General features: G+C 42.2%; 1 protein-coding gene across 3 annotated transcripts; it reads right to left on the bottom strand.

Moving 5' to 3' along the window:
- Positions 1 to 727: 727 nt before the first annotated feature.
- On the bottom strand, positions 728 to 16,946 carry LOC118083036 (heterogeneous nuclear ribonucleoprotein L-like). Of its 3 annotated transcripts, none has more exons than XM_088666803.1 (13): positions 16,501 to 16,946; positions 15,524 to 15,642; positions 14,418 to 14,655; positions 13,771 to 13,855; positions 12,515 to 12,612; positions 12,357 to 12,429; positions 11,255 to 11,292; positions 7,553 to 7,624; positions 5,767 to 5,888; positions 5,005 to 5,206; positions 3,962 to 4,019; positions 3,779 to 3,877; positions 728 to 1,312 (listed from the first exon to the last, which is right to left on the bottom strand). In XM_088666803.1, exons 1-13 carry the CDS (start codon positions 16,639 to 16,641, stop codon positions 1,257 to 1,259), a joined length of 1,401 nt encoding a protein of 466 aa, XP_088522929.1. In that variant the 5' UTR covers positions 16,642 to 16,946; the 3' UTR covers positions 728 to 1,256. The 3 variants fall into 3 exon arrangements, with proteins under 3 accessions (XP_088522929.1, XP_060129057.1, XP_088522930.1); XM_060273074.2 differs by lacking the exon at positions 11,255 to 11,292 and adding an exon at positions 6,017 to 6,234; XM_088666804.1 differs by lacking the exon at positions 11,255 to 11,292 and adding an exon at positions 6,017 to 6,234 and having other exon boundaries at positions 15,342 to 15,642; positions 16,501 to 16,623.
- Positions 16,947 to 27,166: the final 10,220 nt, after the last annotated feature.

Below are 27,166 nucleotides of genomic sequence, written 5' to 3'. Positions count from 1 at the left end.
CTGTGGAGGAGCAGAGTATCAGCATTATCATTAGTATTATTCACTGAATTTTGTCTGAATATCACAGAGCAGTTTACAATATAAAAATACATAATAATGAACAAAACTTAGTAGAAAAACTGTAATTATTTTGTGTGGTTTTTTTAAAAATCCCCTTTCCTGTTACAATTTGTGTGTTTTGCGAAGGGTGGGGAGGGACTGACATTACGTTCCTGATGCTGCACACGCCAACTTGGAAGTAAGCCGCGTAGGAGTTTTGAGTAGGTGTGAGCGTCTCTCTGTACTTCTGTAGGGTCCCTGAAACTGCCTCATTGGGGTAAGACCTACGAGGACTGATCACTGCCTCTTGCCCCCCTCTCCGCTTCTGCCTCTGATTCTAGACTACTCTCTGCCACAGCCTCTTCCTGCTCACTGAACCCTGTTACCTCTTCAGCTTCTGACACCTCCTCCTCTCAGTCTGCTCCTCCTCTCCCTCTGACCACTCAGAGTTGTCCCACCACCCCCTGGCTCTGAGCTGTCTTCCCTTGGGGGTTCCCCAGCTGATGCCTCCCACCACTCCTCTACATTCAGCCAGTCCATGACACCCAGTAAGCCATAGTCTGCCTTGCTGTTTTGGGTCTCTTCCCTCCCTAGCCTGGTTAACACAAGGCCTTAAAACCACCCTTTGACAATAAGCAGTTTAATTTAGTACCAAAGACTAGAATCACAAAACAAATGAAAAACTGTGTTCATTCAGGTTTCAGCATTTATTTTTTGTAAGGATGTTGCAGGTTAGGATTAGCAATAAGGACATCATGCTAATGGGAGTAAAAAATATTCTGAAAAGACACTATTTAAAGTAAGTTGCAACCCTTCTGCAAAAAATAAACAAACACCATATTCTTTTCTCCTGTGAAGTTTCTCTTCTCCTGTGAAGTGACTGTTTCATTACAAAATACCAATGTGAAATGGGTTTACAAATTTAGTTCTGCTTTTAAAATTGCTGCAACACATACAGTTTTAACCAGGAGGAACCAATAATTTTACATCTAATATTCCAATATAATAATCCAACTTGCCATTTAAACCAAAGTGGAAAATAGTGATTGTAAATGAAAATTTTACTGCTGTATGGAAACTGTGTTTAAGGTCTGTAGATAAAACAAAGTGAACTTAAGTTAGATCGGGACAAGAAAACCTAGAGCCTGCAGGCAACATGATTTCATCAAGTTTGTAAATAAAGATGGAAGGAGCTCCTTAACATATTGTCCTCTGCTCTACAAATGAGAGGAAGTAGAGAAGCAAAGCTTCAATGTATAAGGATCAGAGCCATCTGTAAGATAAAAGAGAAAATGTTAAGAATAAATGCCAATTTGGATGGTGTGCCTTATGATAGCTTGCTGGTCTGAGAAAAGAGATTTCTTTTAACAAGTGACTACTGTGAAAAATTGCTACTAAAATACTAGACTCTATTTCTAACACACTAGTGCTTCATATAATAATGCATCAAAACTCAATCCAACCTTCCCCTATACAGAAAACACATTCTATGGAACCAGTTCTATGAAAACATGGCAGTTTCTTCTGCTTTATAAGATGTGGTTCCCATGCCTTCTATCACAGTTGCACTTCGGATAAATTATCACATTATCACACCTATACTATACCAGGTTTTCCACTCCTTACTATCACTTTAGTACAAAGAAAGTAACCAGTTACCATTTTACAGATCAACTTGTTTTCAGTGCCCTTATTCACATGTAACACCAAACCAAACCAAACTATGACTTAGCACAAACAATCAAATGTTCAGGCCCTTTTTCTCCACCCTCAGCATCTTGCTACACTTGGCATGTCATCTAAACACACACACTTAGGTTAGCTCTCGCACGCAAACCACAAGCTGTAAACCACAGGACAAACTATTTTCAGCTCAGTTTCTCTGGAGAGAGCTAAACCACGAATCTAGGTTCAGACAACAAGCTAAGACAGGCCACGGCTTAGGTCAGTGCAGCAGTAAAGCCACCAGAGATGAGCAGTGCAGCCACAATCCAAAAGCCCATAAGTTTGCTTGTTTGTGGGAATGCAGCTGGGCTCTGCATTAAGTGCAAACTGAATCAGTGTAATGAGGATTTATAAGAGTGTTGTGTAAATGAAAACACACTGTTAAAACCGTTCAACCATATGAAAAAGTCTTTTGACTTCAAAAGAAAAAAAAATGTTTTGCATTTTTAAAGACCATAGGTCTTTAACAACTCCAGGCACGCCTGGAAGAAGCAAACCATTTGGATCCCTTCCAGTCACGGTTCAGGCCTCATCATGGGACTGAAACTGCCTCAGCGGCTTTTGACACCATCGACCATAACATCCTTCTGGACCGTCTAGAGGGGTTGGGAGCTGGGGGCACTGTTATACAGTGGTTCCGCTCCTTCCTCCTGGGCCGTGTTCAGAAAGTGGTGGTGGGGGATGAGTGTTCAGACCCCTGGGCTCTCACTTGTGGGGTGCCTCAGGGTTCTGTCCGCTCCCCCATGCTTTTTAACATCTACATCAGCCGCTGGGAGAGATCATCAGGGGGTTTGGGCTGGGTGTTCATCAGTATGCAGACAATACCCAGCTCTACCTCTCTTTCAAATCAGAACCAGTGAAGGCGGTGAAGGTCCTGTGTGAGTGCCTGGGGGCGGTTGGAGGATGGATGCAGGCTAACAGACTGAGGTTGAATCCTGACAAGACAGAAGTACTGTTCGTGGGGGACAGGAGGCGGGCAGGTGTGGAGGATTCCCTGGTTCTGAATGGGGTAACTGTGCCCCTGAAGGACCAGGTGCGCAGCCTGGGAGTCATTTTGGACTCACAGCTGTCCATGGAGGTGCAGGTCAATTCTGTGTCCAGGGCAGCTGTCGATCAGCTCCATCTGGTACGCAGGCTGAGACCCTACCTGCCTGCAGACTGTCTAGCAAGAGTGGTGCATGCTCTAGTTATCTTGCGCTTGGACTACTGCAATGCGCTCTATGTGGGGCTACCCTTGAAGGTGACTCGGAAACTACAACTAATCCAGAATGCGGCAGCTAGACTGGTGACTGGAAGTGCCGCCGAGACCACATAACACCGGTCTTGAAAGATCTACATTGGCTCCCAGTACGTTTCCGAGCACAATTCAAAGTGTTGGTGCTGACCTTTAAAGCCCTAAATGGCCTCGGTCCAGTATACCTGAAGAAGCGTCTCCACCTCCATCATTCTGCCCGGACACTGAGGTCCAGCACTGAGGGCCTTCTGGCGGTTCCCTCGTTGCGAGAAGCCAAGTTGCAGGGAACTAGGCAGCGGGCCTTCTCGGTGGTGGCGCCTGCCCTGTGGAATGCCCTCCCAACAGATGTCAAAGAGGAAAACAACTACCAGACTTTTAGAAGACATCTGAAGGCAGCCCTGTTCAGGGAGGCTTTTAATGTTTAATAGATTATTGTGTTTTATTTTTCTGTTGGAAGCCGCCCAGAGTGGCTGGGGAAACCCAGCCAGATGGGTGGGGTATTAATATATTATTATTATTATTATTATTATTATTATTATTATTGGAAAATATTGATCAAGCCCAGCAAGTGTTATATCCTAGCACAACCTGGCTACTGTATTTGTGCTGTTTCTTGGTGGTTTTTATTGTGCACAGAATTGTTTTATTGTGCAGCATCTTGGTATTATATTAATGAGATGGCATATAAAATGTTTTAAATACATCCATAAAAACCCTTTATCCAAATGATATAGAGAGATAAAATATAAAGCTAAAGAATACTTTAATACATTGACTTACTAGGGTCTTTTATTTGGTAGTGATTAAGTACTGAAAGTGCTTCCATTGCATGTGTCTTGCATTCCCATGCCAGCAGACCAGAAATCGTTTTGGCTGAAGCTGTCAAAACAAGAGTTTAAAATGTTTACTTCACACCACCATCATTAAGTCTGAAGACTTAAATAGAATCAAATATTTACTTACGCTTTGGATCAAATACTTTGTGTTTGATAAAACGTAGAACTTTATAATCATCACACAGCTGGAACAATAAAGTGAAAATATGTTCATTAAACAGCAACAATCTAATTCTAGAGGATGTCATTCTGAGTTACAGAAACTGGTAATTTATATGATAAGGAGGACACTTGGCACAAAATGAGTCGAGATATCAGGAACCCCATTAATTTTAAGAAAATGATTATAGGGTAAAATACTCTCACCAGAGAAGTGTTCCTCCATTGCCCAGAAATCCAACAGTCTCATGCTAAACTCTTGACAGAAACATCTTGCTGTCCAATTTTGAAAATTACAAGATATTCTACTTAAGATAATGAAACATTTTAGTCTAATCCATAGCATGGTTGATTTACTTACTGGTACTTTTAAAACTACAGCAACCATGACAGCAGTAGGGACTCTCCAGCCTGTAGCATTAATTAGTTCCAGCATGGGCCCCAATTTTGCCCACAAGGTCATTCCTTACAAACTAAACCCACCTGTCCCACACCGGATGTCACACTATGAGACAAGGGAACAATCATGAGCTTAAAGTCAGCTCTCAACTGTTCCTTTGCAAGTGGCATTCCCTGTCAGCACCAATAAACTGTTTGGCACCGACAGGAAGACCCAAGAGAACCTCCTGCACTAGGGAGCTCTGCACTGAGAAATCTTTGGTGCACCAAGTGGTCTGTTTTGAAGTTGTCTGCATTGAAACAACTTGCTAAAATGAGATTGTTTTCTTCATCTTAGTAAGCAGTTTCAGTACAGATGCCTCCAATTCAAACCAGCATGTACAAATGTACAGTATGTAGCAAGTCTCTTTGAAGGTGCATGGGAATTCCCCTTGAAACAAGGTTGCTGTAACTGTCCCATCAGCTGATCAGTGGTTACATTGATCTCCTTTGAAAGTTGATAGGTATCATTTGATGTCATTATGTCGTATTATTGAGTGTAAGATCTGCAAGATGCAATTTCCCACCCCTACTCTAGGACATAAAAAAGCTATGATTCCTGCAGCTACCTACCTTTACAAAGGTCTCTTCAGTTACACACGGCGGAACATTATGGTAATGCAACACACAAGATGGTGGCTGAATGATATTCTTGGAAACTTGACCAGCACTGGTAAAGCGATTGTTTTTGCTCATTGTAAAATCTTTAGAGCTGCTTGTCCCATCTTTCAGCTCGAATAACTGACTAGGAATAATTGAATTCTGCTTGGACACACTATAAATAAAGAGTACATATTTAGTAAAACTTTTTGCAGTAAAAAAGAGGTGATTTTTTTACAGAATTCTCAAAGCAAAGTTATTAACATAATAACAAAATATGAAGTCAGAGGGATAATCTACATTTTACTTGTCAAGTAGTGAAGTCAGTCATGCATTTATCAAGTTATGGAAGGAGATCAACGAAATATAGAAATATTCACATTACTTTTGTAACAGACAGTATTCTTTAAATAAAACTTTATTCAGCAGCACTTTTAGTATCTTACACTGCTGAACCACTTACACAATAATCAGATTGAACAGGCAAAGAGGGAGCAATAACCTTGCCAGCATGCAAGGACTTTCTTATTTTGGGAGACTTTTGGGAACTGATTGCTTTTAATGAAAGGGCTGGTGCTGTTTCCACTGTAATTATGTGTATGTTTTACTTAGATCTTCTATAGACAGTATTCTTTTAAAAAACTTTATTCAGCAGTATTTTAATATCTTACACTGCTGGACACAAACATTATAGGTGTGCTTTAGTATTAGTACTAAGATGAAATGCACACATACCAAACATTAATTTTCTTCCCAAATAATGTGATATTGTTGAGATGTGTGACTGCTCTTTCAACAGCATATTCATCACCCATTTCCACTAAAGCTGTGCCTGGAATGCTCCTCATAAACTTCACCTGCAGGTTTAAAGAATGGTAAGTTAGGAAATTTTCGGTTTGGTTGGAATATGCATGACACTGTGTTCTCTTCACAGTAATCATGAATTATTCTTTAAATTTCATTGCCCAAACCTTTTTGTTTTTACCTTCTCAATATTTCCATACAAGCAGAACAAATTGAAGATTCTTGAGCAGTTCATCTTTTGCTGGTGCAATCCAGTAACCATGACAACAGAACCTGAGGTGTTCCCCCCATACATGTAAGATGAGGAGGCCTGGGGAAGTGGGTAAGCAACAAGTTCTTGAGTATCCCAAGATGCCATTTGGTATCGGCTCGGTAGTGGTAACAGAGGACCACGCGATCCTAAAGAGAAAGTATTCTCTAGTGAATTTGGTTGGAAAAGTTTGATTGACCTGATATGAAGATTAAAGCTGCCAAGTTTTAAAAGTTGCCAGTTTTCCAATAATTACTAATACATCTTAGCAATTAAGGTTTTGCTAGAATGAGCTATGCAGCTTCAGTATCAACTCCCAAAACATGGTCTATCTAGACAAGAATGTTAACTCGCATCAACCAAAATATAATTCATACAATTTCCCTTTTCCCATGTGCCTCCAAGAAACAAGCTAACTTGAAATGATGTATTGTAGAGGCTGTAGCCAAGTGAGTGCGACTCAGAGCACACCATATGAAATTAATGAGTTTAAGAAAGTCATGTCCATTAATTTCAATGGGTCTAATCTGAGTACGACTAACAGTGGATTAACACCTAAAGCCACAAGCCAGACTTAAGAATAAAGGATTGTATTGATTTCAATGACCTTCAGTATATCTAACTGTTAGCTTGTGGTCTAAGTGTGTGGTTGCAAGTTTGAATCTGTTTTTAGAGGCGTTTTTTGTGTGCAATGTGAGAAGTATTAAGCAACATTTCATCTTTTACTGTGACAAAGTTAACTGCAACTTGGAAAAAAATATTGTTTGCTCACAGAATGAAAACTTGATTTATCAGGCATGTAAGGTCTCTGGTTATTACCAAAACGTATTTAAAAATAAAAAATTAAATCATGAAAAACTGGTCATAAATGGATGTGCCATTTGGCACCAGGGCATGAGAAAACCTCCCTACCCAAGGGCCAAATTCCCTTGTGGACAACCTTCTTAGGGCCACATGCCAGTCGTGGGCAGGGTCAGACGCAGCTGTGGGTGGAGCAACAAATGTAAAATTTACCTTTGCACAATAGGCTTGTTTCTACACATCCTCCCACACCTCTGTCAGCCCTCCAGCCAAGCAAGAGGCATCATCGGAGTTCAAGGACACATTCTAGCCAGACATAAACAGTTAGGGCACAAGCAGGGCCAGTGAGGGGAGTGGCCTGGCAAGAGTTTTGGGGTCAAATAGACAGGCCTGGAGAATGAAAGCGACCACCAGGCATGAGGTTCCCCACCCTGTAATAGGGCAAATGAGGGGGGACAATGAGGGGAGGCAGGCAAATGTGGTGCCTGAATAATGTAGCAAGACTTTTTAAAAAGTGTTGACCCTAGAGTGATGGGGAAAGGATTTATACTACAGATTGCAGAATACATTAAAATGGCACCACAAAAAAGGAGGAACATCTAGACATATACAACTATATTCACATTGTTTTCAATATAACTCGTAACTGGAAGCCATATAGCCTACCATAGCCATCATGCCTAAATGAGGAGTAGTGTTCTCCCAGAATAGCTTGCCTTTGACTGCCTTCCACTCTATCTAAAGGAAAAAGAAAAGCATCATTAAACAATAGCAGCCCCCCTTTAAGATATTGGAGCCTTATCAGTAAGCAATGGCGGGGGAGGGGGGTAATATTTTCTGGTTAAGAAGAACACTGCTGGATCAGAGAAAGTGGCCAGCCAGATACTTCAATGTTACTCTAAGATTTTAGTTTGGATACTTTAAAAAACCTATTATAAGTTGATTTGCTCCAGCACAAAAACACAGTTGTAAGAAGCCAATATTAATGTTGGCTTGATAATATCGTGTTTGAGAAGATTTGACACTTTAAGCCTGAGAAGCCTGGACACAGTACCATAGACCAGAGGTTTTCAACCTTTTTGAGTCCACGGCTCTGTTGACCAACTACATTCTTTCTGCAGCACCCCCACTTCAGGGCTCAGAAGCCCAGTTATGTCACCCCTTGCCTGCAGAGGTGGCAGCCCCTCACCCCTCCCTTGTCGAAGGTTCCCTCAGCCTCCTCTCTTCTCTCCTTCGGAGTACTCTGGGCAGCTGCAGCTGCCGCCCCAGTATCTGCCCCAAAGAGAGGTGCCTCCTCACACAGCCCCACAGGGACCTGGGAAGCACCCCTTGGCCAGCCCTAGAGGCACCAAAATCCTGGAGAGCTTGTAGCCAAAGCTGCTGCAACAAACAGCCATGCAAATCTTTGGGAAGCGGAGATGTGAGATGGCATCAGGAGGGAAGGAAAGAGGGACAGAAGCTAGTGTTGCCCACAGCACCCCTGACCATCATTCAAGGCACCCCAGGGTGCCACGGAACCCTGGTTGAAAACCACTGCCATAGACTGTAAATTACCTATAACTCTCATAAAAACAAGTTGTAAATGCAGTACAATCAAAGGACAGGACAGTACCTGAATCACACTATTAGCTTCAACACCAACACATTTTCAAAGTGGGTTTCTTTCAAGAAGTTTCAGCATAATATAACAAAAAATTGTATTACACGGTTTCATAATCAGTAAACAGAAAAGCACCATACTTGTGTACATACATAATTACATCAACAACTGGAGAAGTGCCAAGAAGACTATACATTACTATTAATACAGTTTATGTTATACTTTCAATACTGAAAAATAAAAACTATTAAAAGCACTTTTAACAATGAAAATTTCTTTCAACAAGCCACATTTTATGCTAGAATGTAAAGTAAACCAAAGGGTCAACAGTACTGGATAAAAGCAGCACACCAACCTAAAGTAATTATTTGCAATATTCAATTAAACATGTATTACAAGAACAAACAGCAATTAGCTTTAACCTCCACTGCTTGCTTTCAGTAGACAATCAGAAATTCCAATACTGCAACTGATTGTTATGCAATGGGAAATGAGAAACATCCAACTGAAGTAGCATACAGTTCTATCTCAGTTTGGATAATGCACAATATTTCAAGTTTTGTTTCCAATGTTTGAGACTGTTAAAACAACCAAGGTTAAATTAAGGAATTAGATCAGGGTCCCCAAACTAAGGCCCGGGGGCCGGATGTGGCCCAATCGCCTTCTAAATCTGGCCCGTGGATGGCCCGGGAATCAGCATGTTTTTACATGAGTAGAATGTGTTCTTTTATTTAAAATGCATCTCTGGGTTATTTGTGGGGCATAAGAATGCGTTCATTCCCCCCCCAAAAAATATAGTCCGGCCCCCTACAAGGTCTGAGGGACAGTGGACCAGCCCCCTGCTGAAAAGGTGTGCTGACCCCAGTATAATAATTTGATTTTGATAGTGGGAGAGTAAAGAGAGATTGTGGAACCCAGAACACAAGCCCATTACTAGGAAGCAATTTCCACAGATTTCAGCATGTGCTATCCAAAATGGAAGTGAAGTTACAGAGGGCATGATTTTTGTACAACGGAAGTGACAAACATCAGTTACCAGAATTATGTGTTTGAGTAGGAAGAAATGGCAGTCTTGAGCTTGGGAAATGAAAAATCAGGATTAAAACTGCCCAGTTCTGAAGATCAGTGGGTACCCTTGAAAACCAAGCTTTATATTCTGACAACAGTTATGAAGCTAACAAACTACTTAGGAAAAGGTTGGAATGCAAAATGTAATTTTATATAAATATAGCCATCAGCTAAAATCTCCTGCTTTAAATCAACTGCACTTGGTTAAACACTAAACTTGGGCACATTTTCCTGTCTGAATAAACCAGAACAGAAGCCTGTTTTATGAAGGTAATTCTCCCTGAATCTTGCATGTAAAGCAGCCCATCACAATGACACTTTTGTGTAGGCCACTCCTGTAAGAATGCCAAGAAAATCAGTTAAGTATTACTTCTCTAGTCTAGCTGATGAAGCTGCCCACTCCTTGTCAATCAGTATGCTGTCCACAACATTAAAAATACTCAAGCATTTTCTGTGCTGCTTTATTAAGACTTTTGCAGGTTACAGATTTTGGAGAAAGAAGTACAGTAACTGTGTTTTCTTTCATCACTTCTTGTCTAGAGCAGTGTTTCCCAACCTTGTGCCTCCAGCTGTTTCTGGACTACAATTCCCATCATTCCTGACCACTGGTCTTGCTAGCTAGGGATGATGGGAATTGTAGTCTCAAAACATCTGGAGACACAAGGTTGGGAAACACTGGTCTAGAGCAAGGATGAGATATATGGCACTCCAAAGGTTATTGGACTAAGACTCCCATCATCCCTGGCTAATGGCAATGCTAGGTGTAGCTGATGGGAACTGGAGTCCAACACCATCTCCAGGGCTACAGATTTCCCATTTCTGCTCAAGGAAGAACACTGCTACAAAATGAACTCTAAATGGTAAATTCAGCTCTCTTCTTGCATGAAACACATGGGAAAGAACAAGGGAGCAACTCTATTTCAGTACAAGATAGAACAGTATACATACATCTTGTTCCACAGGTCCAAGGGAGTTTACATTACACATACACAGGCTACAAAAAAGGAGCCACTCTAGTACATGGCAACCCTGTTTGAAACTGAGAGCACTTTCCAAATCAATTTTTATTAAAGTTTTCACAATTCAAGAGAAGAATATCTAGAACAAACAGAATTGAAAAGACTGGAAAGAGAAAGATAACAGGAAAGAGAGAGAAAGGATAAAAGAGGGGAGAAGAACGAAGAAAGCAACACTTCTGCTTCTTTCAAAAGTAGTTTATGATATGATATTGAATTTGCTGATGAAATGGAAATAAAAAATTCCACACACTTGGAAGCACCTACTGTATTTTGTTTGTTTTCTTTCAAGAAAATATTTCTCATTTCCCAATCTTTCATGTACTGAGTCAAGACACAGTTTAAAATTACAGTCTGAACTACGTTTGCCAGTTGCTTGAATATGCATCTATATCTTTCTGAAAATTATCCACTGAATTGCCCACGGTAACTCAGTGACTTCCCAATTTGGTAGTTTGAAGGAGGGGGAACATGAGCTTTAATGTAAAGTACTGCAGGTAGAAAATCTGCTACTGCAGCCCCCTTATTAACCTTTTACAAACACTTAATTCTGCATGTCCAAGCTCTAACCTTTAAATAATACATTTTTACAAGCCAAGCTCTACCAGTAAAAACAACCTTTTGGCAATAATTAAAAGGAAAGTTGAAACCTTCACTATGTTTAAAATTTAGAAGATACTCTACCTTGGTTAGGTAAGTTCCCACCTCCATGTTATAAATGCCTAGATTTTCAAAAGGTACATTACAGCAGATTATACACAAATCATTCAGTTACACAGAACATTTACAGAAATCAAACTACATAGCAATTCCTTTTACATTTCCATGCAGTTGTTTTACTGATGAAAACTAGCTTCCAACTAGCATCTGCAATTAAAAATGCTTAGACATTTTAGTCCTTGCATCAAATATTGGTGCTTGAGGGGACTTGTTTGACAGGGTACAGGTGAATTTCAATTAATCTTTAAAGTAAGTGCAATCCTTTAGAAAGCATTTACACTGGTAAAAAACCATAGCTGCCAAGTTTTCCCTTTTCTCGCGAGGAAGCCTATTCAGCATAAGGGAAAATCCCTTAAAAAAAGGGATAACTTGGCAGCTATGGAAAAAACCAGGAGAGAAACGAGTTTGGCTCTTCCATTTTATGGTGTTTCATTCTACAACGGTAATTTTAAAGGGACATAAGATTGGAAACACATGCAAACTGGTTTAGAATGGGTACAGTCTACCATGGCATTTTCGTGCCATGCAAACCAGAAGTGCTGTAAGCGGTCCTCCTTGATATGCTTGTGGTGATGGTGCATGCAGTATGCAGTCAAGGTGAGTTGCAAGTCTGAGGTTTTTCAGAGGGCCTTTTGATGATGCCGATGTGGTGCATGATGAAGTGTAGAGTCAGCCTGATGGAGTCCTCTATCCTTCTTAATGCTTTGTCCAACAAATGAGGAAAATCCTTTCCGTGGAGAAGCAGTGTGCAAGTTTGTAGTTTGTAATTTGTAAGGAAAGTCTGCATCAGTGTCCTCTCCTCCAAAGAGTGAGAGCTGCTTGGAGAAATGCAAGTCCTTGTACGGCAAACATGCTTGCATGTGTGGGCTCCTTGTTAAATAGCTCAATAGGAACCAGCAAGGGGCAACAATGTTGAGTTATTCTTTTCCAGGATTACAGGTTAGGGTGCCTATTACAAGAGCTTCATCAGAAATACTTGGCTTGAAGTGACTAACACATTAGACAAGCTAACTGCATATATGTATATATTTAAATACACATTTAGTACAATTACCAAAACACTTACCTCCTCTGCCCAAATATGGTTTAGTGTAGTCCCAACTACAATTGTCATTTCGAGTGACATTAAGTCGAGTTGACTGTTAAGATATAAACAAACAGCATGTCTTAATCATTGCTTTCCTCCCCAAACAGTTTAGTCACTGGATAAAGTATGATCATTACCTTTGCATATTCAATTTTTAGCGTACAACATCCTGCATATATATCTGCTCCATTGAGTGCTGCTTTTGCCTTCTGAGCACACATAACTGATTTGAACTTGATTTATGTTAAGGATTGTTGTTTAAAACAATGCCTTCACCCCCCAAAAAACAGCCACAAGTCATGCTAATTTAGACCACAACACAGTAGATCTCCTAGAAATTACTCAAGGGCTCTTTATTTAACATGCGGTTACACATCCAGAAACACCATTTTTATGCATGAATGAATGACTAATACTGTAGTCAGCATGGCCAGTGATGAGGCACGACTGGAGCAATACTCAAACACTATCTAGAGAACCACAAACTCCCCATCCCCAATTTAGGTAATAATCTACACACTGCTCTCCGCATGGGATAGAAGTCTACTCATGCGGTAGAAAAGAATGGGATGGCTCCCAGTGATAAATGGCAACACAGGATAGCCATCAAAATCCTTTCCACAGCTGGAAAGAACAGCTGAACACAGGTGTAACTGGGATGCTCCCTCTGTCCCGCAGGAGCTGCCATGTTGCTATATAAGCAGTGGCTGTTGAAAAGGAAGTAGGCCAGAGGCTGGATGATGTGCAGAGAGGAGTTCTGTGATTCCCTAGCACAGAGTTGCTTGTTTGCACTCTCCTCCTCTCTCTCTCTCCCACCCTACTGCCCCATCAAGAGCTAGTAAGAACTCCCTTGCTTTATCCCTCTCCCTTCTCTTTCCTGCCAGGAATCCTATCTGCAACCAGCAACTCACCACACCTAGTGGCGTCCTTGTTTTTGGATCTGTTTGGTTGCTTTAAAAGGAAAAAAAGACTGGCTCTGATCTGTTTAATAAATATATTAAATCTACTAATTATGTATTTAATTATATATACAGGCAACTTTCAATTTGTGCATGTTCAAGGTATGTGTGACTGACTGCACATGCAATGTTTAACACTGGAAGAGGGAAGAACGGTGGCAGGGTGAGGGTAAGGCAAGCTTATGAGCACGATGACCCTGAACATAACCCTCACGCAAATGGGGGGCTGCCTGTGTTTAATTAAATATATTAATTATGCATATTAAATAATATTTATTGCACACTAATATATGATATGGAAATTTAAATCACTGTGTGGTCCCCAGGTTCGGTGTCGAAGTACTCTTGTGGCCCACTTGGTCTGAGAGGTTAGACTGCCCTGCCCTAGAACATAATCTACACACATGGACACAAAGTGATACAAAAAGGATATTCAACCAGGGCTTGTATTGCGTTCTTCTTGAATATGACAATACGTTTTACTTTCCCCACAGGGTTGCACACTGTATACAAAACATCCTACAGAAGAATGAGGGAAATAGTCAGATTTGAATATTTACCTGACAAATACTATTCAAAATTTTATTAGCACACACAAATATCCTCCATTTAAAGAGGTAAAGTTTGGATTTAGTATCTGAGACAGTCTCTTGTGTACTAAGCACAGATCAAGAAATTTATCCCAGTGACAGATATTATATCCTTGCCTTCTCTATGTAGTTATGTAATGATGAGAGAAAAGGGGACAAATATTCTAAAGTTTATCCTCGAAACAAGGCAATTTAAAGCAGCAAGCCTAAATTCTGTTTTATCTCTATGTGTTTCAGATATCTAATAAGATGGCCAAAATTCTAGTGCTCTTAAATAAATTTTACTTGTCTTATACCATTTAAAAACTGGGAATACACAAAATGAAAACAATAATTTCAAAAACCTCAACGTATGCAAGAAAAATGAAAGAAGAACACTCACTCAAATGCACTTGCTAAAACCCAAGGTCTTAAAACATAAGCATTTTACCTTATGTAGCTAATATGATGCACTAAGGTCAGGTAAAGTTATGCTTAAGAGTAAGACGTACCACTGTAATTGGATATAGAGGGTTCTGAATTGATAAGAGAAGAACTTTGTTCCCACCAGAGACACTGTTTGTGTTTTCCGGACGAGTAATTCTTTTGCTTGTAGAGTAATTGAAAAATGCTTGTTGCCCAGCTATATATAACGGTTCACTTAATGCAAATGTCACACATTTTTTTGCACTTTCAATATCCTCAAATTCTACCAAAGCCTGGCGTTTAAATGATATCATCATCACATAACTGCAGGAAAAACAATAAAACAATTAATGAGCTCTAATTATTTAAGGCCATCAATTGTAAACCATAAGTGAAATTTGATCTTAAAAGACTTTACAATAAAAAAATCTTATTGTAAACTCAAAAAAATCTACTTCCTTTCTTAAAGTCAATGGAACATTTGTTGAAATCTACAGCAAATGTGTCTATGTAACCAAGGGCTTAGTTTGGAGCAAAGGTTTACATTTTTTCAGGCACAAGAGTGACATCAGTCATACCTCATCTTTCAACTGTAAAGCAAAATGCAAAGTTCTGAGGATAAAATTATGAATATCTAATGTAGAAAAACAGAACCAGGGTGCTCTCTTACCCAGCTTCCATATGTAGACAAGCAGAATGATCTGCCTCAAAATTAACTTTTGAAGGATTTGGTACTTCCAATGCTTCAATCAGGGGCAGATATACTATGAAACTAATGAAGCTTATGTTTCAGTGTCCCTATTTTCGAAGGAGCCTCAAAAATCATCTTAGTCCACATCATTTTTTAAAAATGGGTCTAGTAGACCTAATTTGAGCTGCACAACTTAAATTAAATTAATTTTTGCTGAATATTATTTCAACAATCCCAAAGTTTGAGAGTCAGTAGCATCGATGATGTAGTGGTGTGATGTTCGTAGAACAACACATTTGAATAAAATAACCGTGCTTACCCAGACTCCATTGCTGGTTGCAAAGGGGCCCCCATAACCGTCAAGCTTCAGGACTCCCAAAATGTAGGTCTACCACTGGCTTCAATTTAGGAGTACCGTGTACAAGCCTTGAAGAGATCTTTTTAAAATACATTACAAAGGTTGTTGTGAGACACCGAAGGTTTAATATATAGTAAACATACCATATGGTTCCAAATTTTTCAAGCGCCTCCACAACATCTGCCTCCACAACTGATTCACAGAGCCCTCGGACATGGACCACAGGAGAAACAGGAACTTTGTGAAAACTTCCACCAGCATTCTAGGAAATGAAAGTGATACTTTATTTTTCAGATCTAAATCTATCAAAAACAGTATTATAGATGATTAACTGACGAAGTATAATTTGAAGCCCCTTTTGAAAGGGGAATGAAAGATGAAGTTATACATACAACACAATTCAAAGTTGTTAGAACAAACTGCCTTCAGAAAAGTGAAGAATGGAAGAACACACCTCCCTCTTCCCATTGTTTTATTAGAGGAAACCAAGATAAATTTTGCCTCCTGCACAATAAATCCTTTGATGTATAAAAGCGGACCTACGTATCCTCAGTCCGCTGGTGGCAAAGCCAGGTGCATCTCTCCGGCTCATTTAAATCTTCATCCACAAGTGCAGGGGACTGGACTAGACAATTCTCATGGTCCCTTCCAACTCTGCAATTCCATGATTTTATTTACATAATGTAAATAAAAAACCTGTCACACCTTAAGATGCTGCTTACTGTTATCCTTCTGAAACATGCTCAGTCCTCTTCCCAGATGCACACTTATTAATTATTATTATTACTATTATTACTGTATTATTGTTAGTATTCATTAAATTTCTATACTGCCTGTCATCCGAGGATCTCAGGACTGTTTACAATACAAAAACAGGTAGATGTGTGACATCACTAACGAACAAAACTTTGTAGAAATACTAGGATTCAACTTGTGTATTGAGAATGATGGGGGGGGGGGAGAAACGGAAGCATTAAGCCCCCGATGCTACTACTACACACGCCAACCTGGCAGTTGGCGCACCTGGCAACGGGATGCTGCTGCGCGTCTTCTCTACCCGCCGTTCACTCCTGGCGAATACTACGAAGGGCGAGGATTATAAGAGGCAGGCCCTCCTTACCCCTCCAGAGCAGTCCCCGGTGCGAGGGACGGGTTCCTCGCGGCTCTCGCCCTCCTCGGCGCTGGGCTTCAGCCGCTTGGCCTGGCTCTCGTAGGCGCCGTCCTCCTCCTCCTGCTCCTGCCCAAAAGACGGCGCAGACATAGCGGCGGCGGCGGCCCGGCGAAGTGCGGATGAGAAGGATACTGGACACTGTGGGCTCCGCAACCGGCGCGCGAACCGGGAGTCAGGCGAAGAAACCGACGGGGGATGCTCTCTGCCTGGACCAATTCACCTCACAGAAGACGGCGAAGAATCGGGAAGTACATCGCAGGTCCTTGTCCTGCGATTGGAGCGACCTTTGTGTGGGAAGCTCTGTGATTGGCTAACGGAAAAGCTTCTCAGAAGTTCAGGGACACGCGGCTGGGCAAATGGGACGCCCCTCACCTCCGCTTCCCCCGCCCTCCTTCTATTTCTCTCTCGTCCCCGCCTCCTTTTCCAGAGCCTGCAGCTGGAGCCGTTTACTGTTTATTATTCGACGGAAGAGGAAAGACGCGCGTGCACGACCTCGCCGTTACCAAGGGCAACGGTCGCCAGCGCGCGCGCTGCGGGAAGGGGAGGTTTTGTGTATCTGTGCAGGGTGGCATCAGCAGGTTGAGTTACGAGAGTCCTGTCCAAAACATTGCTAATCTGTATGGGGTGAATATGGAACAGTGGTCTACTTTCTGGGTTCCTATATGCAATTCATTAGAATTTGATTTGGAGTTCTTTTCAGAATATATTCTTAGTAACTCTCAATAAGTCATATCCCTTTGTAATATTAAGTGGGTTGTTTCTAATGGTATCTAGACCAATTTTATATCATTTTCTTTTTCTGAGATGTGTTATGCAAGTGGTTTTGGTTTTGCATATGGTTTCCACTTCATTACCCTCCAGTTAGTAAAGGAAACCCATGTGCTCATGTGCAACCACACAATTGCTCAAGCAATACTTGCCCAATAGCCAGGTCACAAAGGGGGGGGGAGCTAAAGGAACCTTGTTAATTACTTGAGACCACCAGATCTCAAATAGGTATTAGTAAGTATTAGTAATAGACAATAGTAAGTGTTATGTACTTGCCTATTGTTATCATCGTTCCATTGTCTCTGTTCTTAGCTTACTTGTCCACAAAACTCCCTGTTCAATCTCACTGGTATCCATCTTCAATATGAGCAATTTCTCATTACTGTGCTCAGGTTCAAGTTGATTGCTACATAGATAGAAGCTACATGGCACTGCTGACAGCAACTGCTTTCAAAAATACTGGTTTTTCTGTTTTGATTTCACAATAATCCCTTTTGGACGTTTCATCTCTGATCATCTCTGTCCCAGTGGAGAAGTTTGTTATTAATAATACATCAAAAGGATGACCAGCTTACACATGAATTTGCACTATGCCAGGCGCTCTCTCACATCTGGATCCAAACTTAAAATGTATTTTTTTTATTAAAAAAACACAATTACAGTGGTACCTTGGTTTGCGACCGTTTAGGATTACAACCGTTTTGGATTACAACCACGTCAAACCCAGAAGTGTGTGTCCCTTTTTTTGGATTACAACCCATTTTTTTTATTACAACCCTTTTTTCTTTTTCTTTTTTGGAGGCCCCATTGGCGAAAGCGTGCCTTGGGTTACAACCTGTTTTGGTTTACAGCCGGACCTCCGGAAAGGATTATGGTTGTAAACCAAGGTACCACTGTACCCTAGTAACTGGCAAGAGTGTGTGGGAACTTTGGCCCTCCAGCTGTTGCTGAACTTCCAACTCCCAGCAGCCCCAGCAAGCATGTCCAATGCCCAGGGATGATGGGAGTTGTAGATCAGCGAATATCTGATCTTTGAGTAGAAGGGCTTTACCAATCAATCAATCAATCAGATGGCATACAATATGGAAACTTGTCTTTCTTTCTCCTTCCACAGCTAATAGGAGCTTCAGGAAGAGGTAGGTCTGCCATATGTCCAGAATTTCCCAAACATAGCTGGGAATTAGCAGTCGGAAACAGTGTCTGGGCGGAAATCACTGAAATGTCCAGGTATATCCGGATGTATGGCAGCCAATGTCAGAAGTGTAGATTTCTGTAAATTTCCTTTAAAAATAGCTCAAAAACGTCTTTTTTGAGATTTTGCAAGAAAAGCTCAACAACTTAAGTGTCTGGACTTTTACTTTTTGAAATATAGCAACCCGAGGAGGAGAGAAAATTAAGTCAAAATGGGAGTGGGGAGACAAGGTTAAAAATCCTTTCCCCAGTGCCAGATTTCCAAATTGAAAGAGAAGGGAACTTTTGGAAGATCTAACCACAGATCTGGTTTGACTTTTTTCTAGCAAATTTCAAACCACCTCTCTGTATTAACACTTAGCAACTCTGAATCATCAGGGCCTACCTACACATTACTTTAAATACATTGCTTGATGTGAGTGACAACAGGTTTTTTAAAAAAAAAATATCAAGTAGCAGTGAGGGTGATCTGGAACTGGACTACAGCACAAGAACAGGGGAGTTTTATCCCTTTCTTCTCCCACCACTATTGGGGGTGGGGGATCAACATACCTGGCAGTGATTGCAGGATTCCAGAAAGCATGGGATAAAAACCTTTGCATCCTCCACGTTTTCCTGAAAGTAGTAGGTCTGCATACACACCATCCATTTAAAGCACATATCTCCTCCCACCAAGAATCCTGGGGGCTGTAGCTTAGATCCCACAGAGCTCAAATTCCTACCACCCTTGACAGACTACAGCTACCAACATTTTTGGGGGGAAATTGTGTTTTAAATGTATAAGGTGCATGTAGCCTAGCTCCTGTAAAGCACATAGCTCCCCACCCCCACCCCGAATCCTGGTATCTGTAGTTTAGATTCCACAGAGCTAAATTTCGTAGCACTCTTTACAGGGTGCATACATCCTAGCTGCTGATTTCATATTGTTGTGCCCCCCCCAAATGCTACCTAATAAAAAAAAATCCCCTGAAAATATTAAACAAATCCGAAGAGGCCCATGTTCCACATGCGTACAATATTCAATTTCATTGTAGTATTTTGCTTGTACAGAATTATATTTTAATGTAGAGAAACTTATTTTTATAAAAAATATACCATCCCTACCTGCAGTTTGCAGGATGCGGGTGGCGCTGTGGTCTAAACCACAGAGCCTGGGGCGTGCCAATCGGAAGGTTGGCGGTTTACATCCCCGCGACAGGGTGAGCTCCCATTGCTCGGTCCCGGCTCCTGCCCACCTAGCAGTTCGAAAGCATGTCAAAGTGCAAGTAGATAAATAGGCACCGCTCCGGTGGGAAGGTAAATGGCATTTCCGTGTGCTCCTCTGGTTCACCAGAAGCGGCTTAGTCATGCTGGCCACATGACCCAGAAGCTGTCTGCGAACAAACACCAGCTCCCTCGGCCTACAGAGCGAGATGAGCACCGCAACCCCAGAGTTATTCGCGACTGGACCTAACGGTCAGGGGTTCCTCTACCTTTTACCTGCAGTTTGCAGTGGTAGAGCAGATTTTGCTGACTGTGCAGGTCATCTCTAAACTATAGTTGTGCACAGGCTTCTTACGTTTCAGTCTCTCTGAGTTCTGAAACCTTGAACATCTCCATATAAGGAGAAGGGAAGAAAACAGCATGAATAAGTTTATCATCATCTTCGATCTGAAGCCATGCAGTTAAAGCCTTTCTAAAAGGAATCAACAGAATAGATTAGAACATTAAGGTTTGGGGCAGTAGCGTAGCAAGGCAGGGGCAAGGGGGCAGGCCATACCAGGCATGGGGGGGGGCTGTAGGGTGGCACGGTGGCTGCTGGGTGTCGGGGGTGGGGCTGCTGGCAAGGGAGGTTTCTTGGTAGGGCAGTGGATCCCCTAACAGGAAGCTCAACAACTTTGGGTGATCCCCTGAGAAAAAGCTCAACAACTTTGGGTGATCCCCTAACAAAATGTTCTGCCCCAGGCATTGGCGGAGGTTGCTACACCACTGGTTTGGGGTTTTAGAAAATCAGCATGAACCCTTTGCCTCCCCCACTTCCTTGCCATATCATACTGTATATCAAAAACGTATGCCACACAACGTAGATGCTAACCAACAAAATTGCTTTTACTTTCAACTGTAGGTGACAAAACAGAGTACAAGCCAAGGAACAAATAGGTCTTTTGTTGTTGGCTGGATCTTAAATCTCTGCTGTATTGCGGGACATCTTCGGGAAAATAAATGGCAGTCCTTAAGACGGTTGGATGGTGCTTTGTATGCCTCCTTCCAGTAACTCCTGCAGCCAAGCTGGTGTCAAACAGCTTGTGCTTTCCTTCGGACCATATCAGTAACATGGGCATAGCCAGGATTTTTGTTGGGGTGGGGGGAAAGGCTTTTGTTGGGGGGCAGAACCTCAGGTTTGTATTGATTTGTATTTCTTTAGGGGGGGCAACTGCCCCCCTTGCCCCTCCTTGGCTATGCCCATGATCAGTAAGGCCAAGAGTGGTGGTGGTGAATAAACCAGAATATTGGTCTATAGACATAGATGTTTCATACCTTACTTTTGCTTTTGTGGGAAAGTCAGATGGGTGCATTGACGTTCTGGCTTCAACCTTTTCATTTTACAATACGGAAATATGGAGCCTGTGGAAAAGTCATGAGGGCTCTGTTTTGGCCCTACGAATTCAGTGTCCAGGGCCAACTCTTAAGCTTTTGTGGGTTTCTAGAAAAGAAACCTGCAGTGTGGAGCCCAGGACTCTCCATCCTCCTAGCAAGAGCTTTCACCCTCCCATGATCACTCATTTAGTGGTCTTCAGTTCTATAACTGATCTCCCAGTGCTCTTCATTGCACCCAGGTAACATATTTCCCAGTAGTGATGTATGGAAGTGAGAGCTGGACCATAAAGAAGGCTGATCGCCAAAGAATTGATGCTTTTGAATTATGGTGCTGGAGGAGACTCTTGAGAGTCCCATGGACTGCAAGAAGATCAAACCTATCCATTTTGAAGGAAATCAGCCCTGAGTGCTCACTGGAAGGACAGATCGTGAAGCTGAGGCTCCAATACTTTGGCCACCTCATGAGAAGAGCAGACTTCCTGGAAAAGACCCTGATGTTGGGAAAGATTGAGGGCACAAGGAGAAGGGGACGATAGAGGATGAGATGGTTGGACAGTGTTCTCGAAGCTATGAACATGAGTCTGACCAAACTGCGGGAGGCAGTGGAAGACAGGAGTGCCTGGCGTGCTCTGGTCCATGGGGTCACGAAGAGTCGGACACGACTAAACGACTGAACAACAACAAAACATATTTTCTTGATTGCAATAGCATTCTACTAGTGTAGATTCTTCCTTGAAGCAGTTATGGGCAACTGCTCAACTTTGCCAAGTAATGGCACTGTCCAAGGTACTGTCCTGCAATGTTGTCCCCCAGCCTACAGAAATCTACCACTCCATAACATATATCGTGCTCTCCCTCTCTTTTCTGGGACGTTTGGCCACTTCATCCCCCAGTAGCCTTCTTAAAAGAGCAGGAACAATATTGCTTAGACTTCCAGCTCCACTGTGTTCTGCTCAGCCACCTTAGACCCTGATTTGCTGTCTCTGTAGTGCTCTCGACTACTGGTGAGTCCACCTATTGTTCAGAAGAAAGCCATATCACAACCATACCATCACAGGCTGGCAGTAGCTTTTTTTATGGACTCTAACCTTGAAAACGAAAGCTCCCTTCAGAGGCTCTGTTAACTTCCTGCGGTTGCTTTCTTCACAGGATTGCTAAATGGGTTGTCAGATATCTGGCAGGTTGCAATATAAGGCTGCTGCTGCTGCTATTATAATGCCATGTTGGATTCCAGCTAAGGTAAGACTGACTAGACCAAAGCACTACTGCATATGCACTGTCTGGCCTAGGGCATGTTCTTCTGCTAAGACTATGAGTGCTGCAATGAGTGCTGCAATGTGGCAGGAGAAAAGCACAAGCCATTATTCAAAATAAGATACAGTGATCTCCGAGCAGTGTGAGAATCCAAGGGCTCCAGGCACATATGCAAGGTTCGTCTTTCCTTCAGAAATTAGGCACAGCAGAGACTGCGGTGTCTTTATGATATGTGGCTTTATTTACACACATATACAACCTGAACCTAGGTGGAGGGATTGTAGAGCATTCACATCCTATGAGGGTCTGGCTTCCCCCTCAAGGGCAGCATTGGAGTCAAAGGACAGCAAAAAGCCATTCTCCATGTCTCTTATTTCCAGTCTGTCATCTCCAGCTCACATGGATTCTTACCCATTCTTCTTCTCGCTGGTAACTAAGGACCTCCTCCAGTCATTCAGAGTTGAAACCCTAAACCTGGCCTTTGTCTGCTACCATTGACCTCTGCTCCTCACTCAGAGTAGGGAGAAGGTGTCACCTCTCTGTTGGTGGGCAATATTTGCATTGCCTAGTACTCTGCTTTCTTTGTTTCCTGCTCATGGCCCATCTTCTCCCAGGCGACTTCCTGAGCAACGAAAACTAGTGTGGTCTGTCTTTTTGACACTGCCAGATGAAGTTTCTGGCAGCTTCCTTTAATACTCCAAGCATTGATTTATTCCTAACATTTACTAAATCTAAGGATTTAGGGGGATCAGCCCCCTTCCACAAACTCATAACACATTTGGTGGGGGATCTAGCCCATCCACAAACTCATAAAGGTAAAGGGACCCCTGACCATCAGGTCCAGTCGTGACCGACTCTGGGGTTGCGCGCTCATCTCGCATTATTGGCCGAGGGAGCCGGCGTATAGCTTCCAGGTCATGTGGCCAGCATGACAAAGCCGCTTCTGGCAAACCAGAGCAGCACATGGAAACGCCGTTTACCTTCCCGCTGTAGCGGTTCCTATTTATCTACTTGCATTTTGACGTGCTTTCGAACTGCTAGGTTGGCAGGAGCTGGGACCAAGCAACGGGAGCTCACCCCGTCACAGGGATTCGAACCGCTGACCTTCTGATCAGCAAGCCCTAGGCTCAGTGGTTTAACCACAGCGCCACCTGGGTCCCACTACATAATTCCAGCCAACCACATACCTCAGCTTCCTGCACGGCTTCCTATACTTCTCCCTGAGGGGAATTTATGGGTACTAGATTGCAGAAGTGTCTGCTGTGGTGGGGTACTGTGGTAACCACCATAAGTAAAGGAAACTGCAATGCAGATGAGAAACAAAAAGAGAGAATATGATCAATTTGGAATCATTTGCTGTGACAGAAAGTTCAGTTAGACCAAAGTTTGGTGATGTTTAGAAGCAGAATCCCACCAGAATTGTGTAACTCACAGAGTGCTGGGCTGGGAGACGGGTACAGCTAGCCAGAGACAGCCTTTTGTGAGGGGGAAAAGAAAAGCAGTTGAGAATTTGGTTCCTGGCATTCAGCTGAATAGTGCAGTATTAGCCTCTGAGCTGTGTCCAGTTCTGGATTTACGTATAAGCTAAACAAGCTATAGTTTAGGGCCCTACTCTCTTGCCCCCCCCCCCCAAATCACTATTAATATACTTCTTCTTAATTGTATTTCAATTCAACAATTACTTTGATAAAATACATATTTTGTTATGTGCAAATGGTTTTAGATACCTATTAGGTCCATAAATTACCATATAGCATATATTCAACACACACAAAAACAGTGGCAATTTTTTTGTTGACAAAGGACAACTGGACATTACCTTCAGTAGCTTAGGGCCTCATCAGACCTAAATCCGGCCCTGGCTGTGTGTGTAATTCGCCCTGAGGAAAATATCTACAACCAGAGAAGGAAGTCTCTGAGCTGGGAGAAGTCTGAAAGATAGTGATTAGGGTCTTTTATGAGTATATAGACAAGTGGAAACTTGGGAGGCTGAAGCTGAGAAAAGAGAAGTAGAGTTGTGTGGAAACACCCTACTTGGGTCTCAGTTCAGTAAAAAGGGGATATATATATCTCCTCGTGAGAGGAGGCCAATCCCAAACCACAGGAGATGGGTGTGGAGATTCCATTGGTCTGCTATACAGTCGTACCTTGGTTCCCAAACAGCTTGGCTCCCGAACAAATTGGCTCCTGAACGATCAAAACCCGGGAAGTGAGTGTTCCGGTTTGCTTCCTGCAGCCAATCAGAAGCTGCACTTTGGTTTTTGAACGTTTTGGAAGTCAAACGGGCTTCCGGAATGGATTCCATTTGACTTCCAAGGCATGACTGTACTAATAGGAATTAATATATATTTAAGTTGACTGTTTCTCGAAAGAATTCCATCTCCTGACACATCCTGTGTTTTACCAACTTTGTTGTAAAATAAAAATATTTCCCCCATTTACAAGGTTTGCTGGTCAAAATCCAACAGAAATATGTGAAAGTTACAGGAAAAAATGTATGAATTGAACTTTTAATTACATGGTGGATACATTTGAGGTCTTGAGTAGGAGAAAAGACAGACAACCACATTAAGAGGATGACCCAGATAGCATTTAGGAAATTTGCTTCATAATCATTTTGCTTGTTTAAAAGTTGGGCCTCTTTGTGATAAACAAATTCTTTAAACGTGAAAAATATTGAAACAGAAAAAATGGAAGTGAAATCCCTACCTGACCACCAGTTGGCCAGAACTTCCTTAACAATGGTAGCTAAACATTGAGGCAGGCACATTCCCAGGCTACAAAAGTCTTGCAAAATAATATGCTAATATTTCTACTTAGGTAAAGGAACCCCTGACCGTTAGCGGACGACTCTGGGGTTGCAGCGCTCATCTCGCTTTAGTGGCCGAGGGAGCCAGCGTACAGCTTCTGGGTCATGTGGTCAGCATGACTAAGCCGCTTCTGGCAAACCAGAGCAGTACACAGAAAGGCCGTTTACCTTCCCACCGGAGTGGTACCTATTTATCTACTTGCACTTTGACATGCTTTTGAACTGCTGCTAGGTTGGCAGGAGCAGGGACCGAGCAACGGGAGCTCACCCCGTCGCAGGGATTCAAACCGCCAACCTTCTGGTCGGCAAGCCCTAGGCTCTGTGGTTTAGACCACAGTGCCACCCACGTCCCCATATTTCTACTTACCATGCCTTAAAAAAGCAAAAACAAAACTAGATTCCTTTGTAGGAAACCTGTTGCAGAACCTGTGTTGAAAAGTCACATCATAGTGCAATTTACATCTCCAACATGGATGTGTGAATCAACTACATATAAGGTTGATTCTTTGATGGGCAAGGTGTTCAGAATGTGTGCTGATTGGCCTGAATTGTTTGGCTGGTTAAGAATTGTTAACAACCCAGTCAACAAAACACTACCAAACTCTTCCTCTATTGTAAAAAAAACAACATATTCATTTTCTGTCACAAAAATCATGCCAGTTTGGTCTCAGGCTACGATGCGCATTAGCCACTTAAATTGCAGTGAGGTTGTTCTTCCTCTTCAAGTTACTTTCATATGTTGCTGTTTTTGGTGCAGGGATATATGTATGGAAATATAGGCTGCTATAACTTTTAAATATGCCCTTACAAGTTCCTTCCAAAGTTTCCTTTTCTCCAGCACAGAAAAAGACCACACATTTGGTAAGTTACTTACAAACTCTCCAAAGTGGTTCACTTACAAACTCTTCAAAGGTCAGATTAATGTGCTTTCTCATACAGCATTCAGAAAAAGTTGCATAGGCAGTAAAACTTAGTTTAGTTCCAAAGTGGTCTTCCAGGACTCACAGCCATGATGGTGTGTACAGTAACACAGTAGGGTGAGCTGGAGGCAGAGTCTATTACAAGCTGGATTGAAGTTGAACTGGGGCTGGAGCAAGGGGAAAGCTGGTATTAAGGCTGGCAAGCAGGTACAGAAAGGTGTCAGATTAGAAAGCAGGCAGGTAGGCAGGCAGGGAGAGACAGTGGAGGAACAGAGAGGATGATTGGAAGAAAAAACAGAGCAAGGCTAGGGAGCTACATAAGCAAAGCCAGGCAGTTGTACAGGCCCAAGGAACACCCCATGTTCATCAAAAGGGGAGTACACCCCCTGAATTAACTGAGCACCCCTCCTTCAAAATCAGCTTGTCAGATGCACTTAGGGGCTCATCTGTTTGACCTGCCACTTTCTCCTAGGAAAACCCCCTGTTTAGCATTCAATTGGAAGAAATGGCAATTGGATTTTCTGTGGATTTCTGTGTGTTCCGATTTAGCACTAAAGAGTGGGTTTTACAGGGGAAAGAGGTGAGCTAAGGCAAAACTACTCAGACCAGTGTCTAGAAAACATGGGAATAGCTAGGGGCAGATTTTGGTAACAGGGCACTATGTCTAATTTTGCACCCCCTCGGCTAGGCGCCCTGCGAGGGGACACCGCCTGCATTGTCATAAATCCAGTGCTGGACATGCAGAAAGCTGCTCAGACCTGGGACAAGCAGAAGTGTGGACAAGCCCTCAGTGTTGCCATTTTCTAGAAGGGGCAAGGAATTTCATTTTGACCTGATCTTGAAACTGTTTCCTGGAACAAATGCAGCAATAATTAATTTCTGGGTACTGCCAAATGCAGCTACAGTTCAGTGCACTTTTTCATCCCTGATTAGAAAAGAATGTTTTATGAAAGGTTTCCTTTTCCTGCCTGATCATGTGAATGAATGAATAACTTTAATATAAACCAAATACAGTACTGGAGCTGCCGTGCGAAGTGCCTCAAAATGAACGGAGTGTATGCCAAATGTTCATTAATACAAATGGAAATTTCTAATG

This window comes from Zootoca vivipara, chromosome 3, assembly GCF_965207765.1.
Source record: "Zootoca vivipara chromosome 3, rZooViv2.hap1.1, whole genome shotgun sequence".
Taxonomy (NCBI): domain Eukaryota; kingdom Metazoa; phylum Chordata; class Lepidosauria; order Squamata; family Lacertidae; genus Zootoca; species Zootoca vivipara.
This window is presented reverse-complemented; position numbering and strand designations above follow the sequence as displayed.

Coding starts and splice junctions, on each gene's coding strand:
- LOC118083036 (XM_060273074.2), bottom strand. CDS start 16,641: ATGTCTGCGCCGTCTTTTGGGCAGGAGCAGGAGGAGGAGGACGGCGCC. Junction 5,889..6,016: donor TGTATGGAAATATTGAGAAG/GTAAAAACAAAA, acceptor TTAAACCTGCAG/GTGAAGTTTATGAGGAGCAT. Junction 4,020..5,004: donor CTGAAGAGACCTTTGTAAAG/GTAGGTAGCTGC, acceptor TTATTGTTCCAG/CTGTGTGATGATTATAAAGT.